The sequence below is a fragment of the Fukomys damarensis genome, unplaced genomic scaffold (genome assembly GCF_012274545.1).
Source record: "Fukomys damarensis isolate Sample0158 unplaced genomic scaffold, DMR_v1.0_HiC HiC_scaffold_19, whole genome shotgun sequence".
Classification (NCBI taxonomy): domain Eukaryota; kingdom Metazoa; phylum Chordata; class Mammalia; order Rodentia; family Bathyergidae; genus Fukomys; species Fukomys damarensis.
In genome coordinates, this window is record NW_022900931.1 from 59,086,615 (window position 1) to 59,093,681 (window position 7,067).

Below are 7,067 nucleotides of genomic sequence, written 5' to 3' on the forward strand. Positions count from 1 at the left end.
AAGTGGGTTTTGAGTGGAGTTTAGGCACACGATCTCGAAAAGGTTCGCCATCCCCGGCCTCGCTTCCGGAGAAGCGCCCCCCAAATAAATGATGGCCAGGATGATACGGCCTTTGACAGATTAATAGGGCGTAACAATAGGTTTGATTAGGGTGGGTCGGGTGGAGACCTGGGTGCATTCAGATTTTGCTTAAATAGCGAGGTGCTCTAGCGCAGTGAGCGCTTGAACAGAGGAGCTCCAGATCGAGCAGGGTGCAGCCCTTGCCCTGTCCTTCAGCTGCCATGTCGGGAGACCTGGGGAAGCCCGGAGAGCCAGGTGAGCGGAGCGAGCAGGAGGAACCTGGGGCTGAGGGGTGGGTGGTGGACGAACCAGGGTGAGAGGTGAGGACTTGGCCGCGGTTCTCCCGCTTCGTGAATGGTAGACTAATCTTTGCTGCCTTCTACACACTAAGAACTCATATCTTATGTCTGTTGCAAATACATTTTCCCATTCAGTGGCTTGTGTTTCTTGCTAAGCAATTCTGTGGTCTAGGTATTTTAAATGTTGATGCTGTCCTATTAACCAATATTATTTATAAAAGGTGGTTTAACGTGTGTTTTTGTCTGGGGAGAGAGATATAATTTTATTTTTAAAATTTACTTTAGTTTAGTTTTGAAAAGGAGTTTCACCCAGGGGTTCATTCTGGCCTGAACTCGCTGTATAGCCCAGGCTGGCCTTGAAATCACAGGGATCCTCCTGCCTCGGCCCCCTGGGATTGGAGGCATAGCCCGCCGTCCCTACCCCCAGCATATTTTCTTCTAAAAGTTCCAAAAAATGAACTTATTTATTAATTTATTATTATTATTTTGTGTATGTGTGTGTAGCGGGGATCAAACTCGGGACCTTGGGAGTGCGAGGCAGGCGGCAGATAAAATGAATTTATTTTTAGAGTAGAACAACTGGTGATTTTGGTGGTCTGAGGTTGTAGACTCGCCACTCTCGGGTGGCTGAGGCAGGAGGTTCACGAGTCTGAGCACAGTGAGCCCAGCCTGCGCTTTATACACTTACACACGCACCTATAGCATGGCCCTCTGCTCCTGAGGAGTAGGAATGAGATATAGGGTTCTACCTAACTCAGTAGGAAACGATGGGATCCAGACCCGCAGTAAGTGACAGGCGGGAGGCTTGTGCTGCTATGTAACATGGCCTCATATTGTATCACAACTGTGGGGTAGGCAGGAGTGCCCTCTAAAATGCCAACAAAATGTGAGCTATGCTTTTATATGTGACTGGAAGCTCCTTAGATCTGTTTTGCCCAGCAGTACCACAAACAGGAGAGTAATGGCTTGTAGCTGTGACAGGAATTTGTAGCCCTACTATAACCTCCTAGGACCATGTTTGAACAAAATTTTATGGAGCACATACTCACAGCTGTATAACAGCGCTGATGCTGACACGGGCGTACATGGATGACTTTAATATAGATTTCTTAACTTTTGGTGTGAGCAATTGCCTTTCTTCTTATTTATGTAAGATGTATTTTTCTCCATTTCGACCCCATGATTTCATAGTTCACCCCATAGCATCTGCAATATTTCTTCTGGGTATTCTAACTCTTCCTGCTTGACTCTGTCAAAAATACAACACATTTAGTTTAAACATGAAATGGGCTTTTTATTTGTGATTCTGGAATCAGGGGAAACCTTATTGTGTGAAATACAGTGATCTGGACATAGGACACAGGCTTTAGAGGCACAACAAAGGCCAAAGAAGGCAGAAAAAGGACAAACACAGGACAGGTTCTTTGAAATTTACTCCATCGGGTTAAAAGAGAAAGAACTTCTTTATTATGTGGATTCACTGACTGGAATCTCCTGGTCTTTTAAATAACAGGTCCTCTTAGAGGTACCATTTGATTTTGTGCACCTCAGCACTGGTGCCTCCAGTTTGATCTGTTCTGGCCTGTTGGGAGACAGCACAGGAGCTCAGTCCACAGAGATGTCCTCCATCAAGTTCGTGTCCCGTCTGCTCAAACTGCTGTGTCCTCCTGGAGCCTGCCCAGCTTGCTTCCCAGGCCCATTGTGCTGGTGGAAAACCCACCATGTCCCTTTGCTACACTCTGTGGATTCCCTTTTCTCCCACTCACATCTTCCCGTTTTTCAATTGGTGCTTCGTTGAACAGAGTTCTCATGGGGTTTTCGTTCTTTTTTTTCTTTCTTTTTTTCTTTTCTTTTTTTTTTTTTTTTTTTTTTGGTACTGGGGATTGAACTCGGGTCCTTGCACTTGAGAGGCAGGTGGTGGAACCTCTGAGCTAAATCCCCAGCCCTTCATGGGGTTTCCTTCATGCTCCATGGGAGGTCAGACTTTAGAGCGCATGAGTCTCTGAAACCATCTTTATTTTCTTCTGTCAGGAATCCTTCAGAGGATTCTGATCTCCAGCTTGGTGCTCTACACAAGGTGAGAAGAAAGACTCGGAGACAGGATCAAAATGAAATGGGGAAGTGAGATGTTCAAATCCAGAGCAAGCAAGAACCCTCAAACAGCCAGAATCACCGATATTTATTGGTGACAACATCAGTGTTAGGTTAGGCTGAGGGATCTAGTGTGGTTGCTAGAGATAAGTTACTGGCCCAATTGCTTCTCAGCCTTTTGGCTAAGATCAAGTGTAGTTATTGACCTAGGAAAGGCTTTTAAAAGAAGGGACAAAGCATTCTTGCATTAGGAATGGAACAGACCAGATATAGGTTGTGGTTAATGGGTTACTCTGTCTTTTCAGTTGAGAAGTTTTCATTTCTGAGAATGGAATTTGGGTAAGAGTCACTCTGAACTCAGTCGGACTCACTTCTTAAAACAAGACAGGTTCAGGGTTAATTCTTGACGGCCTGCACTGTGTACAGCCTGCTTTGGGAATACTCCATGGAATTGAAAGGGGCTCCCGCACCCTTTTCTTCCTAAAGAACAAATAAGGCTGCACACCAGGTCAAAAGAGTTTCCCTAACACTATTATCGATCTCTATTCCTTGCCTTCTGCCGAGCAGTGACGCCCTTCCGAAGACCACTGCAATTCTAACTACCATGTCTTTTCAGAGAAATCCTATTTTCAGTGAGAAGCTGCAGGATTTGCTCAAAGCACAGTATTCTGGAATTTTGCGATACAACTCAAACTGCTTGTTCTTTTCTCCTCCTTGACGTTCAATATCTCAGTCCGGAGACTCCTGCATCGCTGTGTGCAGTGGCAGTATCACAGCCACTGAGGTTTAGCTGAGGCCAGATTATGGCTAATTGGAGACTGCTGCATTTCACTTCTCAAATCTTCAAAAGTTATTTCTTTCATAATAATTTCAGACCTCTGAAATCTCACTTTAGACAAATAAATACCTCTTATTCATCTAAATATTGCTCTTTTATCTTTTTAACACATGCTGGATATCGAACACATAGCATCACAAATGCTAAGAAAGCTCTCTGCCACTGAGAACATCCATAGCCTACCTAGTATTTCTCACTGTATTTCTTAGCCATCTCGGACCAAGGTTGTCTTTTCCTGTATCTTCAGTCTTTTCACACACTTTTGTCTGTTCTAGCCTGCCTTCAGCAATACTTGTTTAACATTCTTTTCCAACTCTTCCATGATTGTTCAAAAGTTTACTTTTAGCTTCTGATTTCTAAGATCATTTGTCCTAATGGATTTTCTTTGGTTTTCAAGAGATTTTTGATGTATGAGTGCAATATATTCTATTAATCTGAGAATATTGATTGTCATGTTTTGCTTTACCAGTCTGTCTTTAAACTGCAGCTGCCATCCATTTGCTCCTAGTTTTGTGTTCTTTTTGGTACCGGGGATTGAACTCAGGTCTTTGCACTTGCAAGGCAGGCGGCAGAACCACTGAGCTAAATCCCCGGCTCTGGTTTTTCCTTTTTCCATCTTTTTCTGTGTAAATCTCTGTCTGTATCTTTCCTTCAATACCATGTTTGATTTTCTCCAGTGCCCTATAATGTTTGCCCTCTGTCTAGACAGGGATTGGAGAGCTAAGAAATCTCTGTATTGTATGGATTGTTTTCATTAAGGGAGAATTAGGCAGTATGCTGGCGGTGTGGTTTTGCTCTGTGTGTGTGTGTGTGTGTGTGTGTGTGTGTGTGTGTGTGTGTGTGTGAATCCTAAAGGCCTCTTGTAAGTAAAATACTCCATAAAACGTGGATGCCATGACATTAGGTAATTCCCAGAAGACGAGGCCTTAGGCCATTTTATACAGTAGCATAAACTCCCATTGGGCACAAATACTCTAGTTTACTTTCTTCTTTGGAAACTCATATCTTTCTAAAGGGCGTGAGTTATCTGGGATCATTTTACTATTAGAAGGGCTGGGAATTTAGCTCAGTGGTGCTGTGACCTGCCTCATAAGAGCAAGGACCCAAGTTTGATCACGGCTTCAAAAAGAAGGCGGGGGGTATTTTACTATTTGAAAACCAATCCGGGCGTGGTGGTACACGCCTCTAATCCCAGCACTCAGGAGGCTGAGGCAGGAGCATTGCTGTGAGTTCAAGACCAGCCTGGGCTACAAAGTGAGTTCCAGGGCAGTCTCAACTACATAGTGAGACCTTGTCTCAAAAAAATAAAAAAACAATGGCAAAGAATATAAGTGCAACAACTGACTAAATCACAGAGCCAGTAGATGAGAGAATCAATATGTACTCTGAGCTCACTTAACTTCATGGCTGCTCCCCACAGTGTCCTCACTAATAAATGACCAAATCATTGGTGGGGTCTTAAAGTGATCTCTCAAGTACTGAACCATGTGCACTCACGAGCCTAGTGTTACTCTCATGCCAATGCTGTATTCCCTCCCATGAGGGGCTGGTGATCTGGAGGTGCAGAACAATCACAGAGAGGTGCTGAGGCCTGGGTTCCGTGGATGGCATTTTAGGGCAAGCCTTTGTCTCACAGGTCAGGCCCAGGCATGCAATTTCATTGGGCTATTATTTTAACATGGATCTCTTGTCTTTGTCATCTGGATATTATTTGAACGTGAGTCTTTTGTGTGTTCCCTAAGCAGAAAAGGAACAATATACTCGCCGGCCACGTACCGTATTTAGCCAAAATCAACTGGCAGTATTGATGGATGCCTTTGAGAAGGACACTCATCCAGACACTGATGCTATACATGAATTGCAGTCAAAACTGAATCTCGAGGAAGCGGTGATAAAGGTAGGTGCTTGCATGTGTCTCTCATCAGTGCACCTGACTTAGAACCTCACACAGTCTTCTTCCTTTTTCTTTTTTTTCCTGAGACAGGGTCTCACTCTAATCAGGCTGGTCTTGGTCTTGAACTCACTATGTAGCCCAGGCTAGCCTGGTACCTAAGGCAGTCCTCCCCTCTCAGTCTCCTGAGTGCTGGCATTGCAGTCCAGGGCAACCACACCCAGGTATGATCACTGTTTTGAATGACCGAAGCTCACCCTTAAGACTGGTCTTCCAGAGTAATCAACACAAGAGCCAGAATTTGCATCCTGGACCAGAGCCCTGCATAGGGCTCTTTGAGTCTGGATCTCAGATACTGCCAATTGGGTTTGGTTTCCATATGAGCAGCCCACTATTGACATTAGCCTACTGCTGTGTGTCCTAACCCTCTTTAAAGATGTGCTTTAATCCCTTCCAAAGGCCATTTTTCTGAGACCCAATTACTTCATGCAAGCCTCCAACTCTTTGTTTTGTTTTGTTTTTTTGTTTTTTGAGACAGGGTCTCACTATGTAGTTGAGACTGACCTGGAACTCACTATGTAGCCCAGGCTGGTCTCGAGCTCACAGTGATCCTCCTGCCTCAGCCTCCCATGTGCTGGGATTGCAGGCATGCACCAAAGCCTCCAACTCTTAAAGCACATGCCACTTCTCTGCGCTGTTACATAGAAGGCAAACACCCACCATATGAATCTTGATACAAAGTACAGCAGGTTGATATAAGCTGCTCCTCCTTTCCCTTTAGATTTGGTTTAAGAACCAGCGGATGAAACAGAAGAAAATCAGGCTAAGAGTGCAGCAAGAGGCATCACCGGGAACATCCACACAGCACGTTTTGGAAAAGGAGGAGGCCGCACTACCAAATCCCAAGTCAAATGCCTCACCAATTGCAGGAACGTCAGAGGATGGAAACCATGAACCCTCCGAGAGCCACAGCACCAGGAGACATGAAGCCCCTGCGTGGAGGCCAGCAGTGGACAGTCAGTGTGATGACATCCAGCATATATGTCTGCAGGATTGGGATGTTCCTTGGGCCGGAACTCCCGGTGACATAAATCAATTTATAGAACTGTATGCCCTGCCTGAGGAAGATGATCCCAGCAGCTTAGACATTTATCTCTCCCCAAGGTGCCTTCAGTGAGGGAGTGAGCGTGGCACTGATGTGACTTGACACCCACGGTGTTGGACACCAGTCCCCATTTTCAAGCACAGTTCCTGAAGCAGGACTTAAAGGACAAACAAGTGGTTCTCAGCCTTGGGCGGTTCCCTCCTCCCAAGCAACCCCCACTTCCCTGTAACTGTAATTTCTTATTCTGGTACAGATAAAATTGACAACTATGTTCCCTAGGCAAAGTTTCTCAAACTCGATTTTCATATATTTCATAAGACACTGTCTTCTTTTGAGACAAGCTACAAAACCATCTGAACTTGTCCTGTTCTGGTAGATCACTTGCTATGTCACTAGAAAAACCACCCCCTTCTGCTTGGCAAGGGCAAGGTCCTGTGTAACAAACAAAACCAAAAAAAAAAAAAAAAAAATCAAAAAAAGAAAGGAAAAAAAAAGGAAAACACACACACACACACACACACACACACAAATCACCCCCTTCCACAAAATGTATAAATGCTGGAACTTGGAACTTCTCTTTATTCATCACTTTCTCTGTACAGGGGTCAGTTGAGCCCTTGCACACCTTCATCCTGAAATAAAGTCCTCCTGTTTCACTCCCTGAGTCTCCAATCTCTTGAATTCCTGAAACACTGCCAACTGATTTGAATAGAAACAGAGTTTCAGGTCTTGTCCTTTCATATAAGGAAAAAGTGGCTATCTCACTTTCACTGTTGCCTGTCT

At 44.6% G+C, this 7,067-nt stretch overlaps 1 protein-coding gene across 1 annotated transcript; it reads left to right on the forward strand.

Moving 5' to 3' along the window:
• Window positions 1–5,104: 5,104 nt before the first annotated feature.
• Leutx (leucine twenty homeobox) lies at window positions 5,105–6,356 on the forward strand (the record flags this gene model as incomplete). The annotated part of the gene is made up of 2 exons (XM_033765990.1): window positions 5,105–5,185; window positions 5,961–6,356. Coding segments are annotated over 2 exons (477 nt in total), but the record flags the coding sequence as incomplete, so codon positions are not given.
• Between the last annotated feature and the right edge of the window lie 711 nt (window positions 6,357–7,067).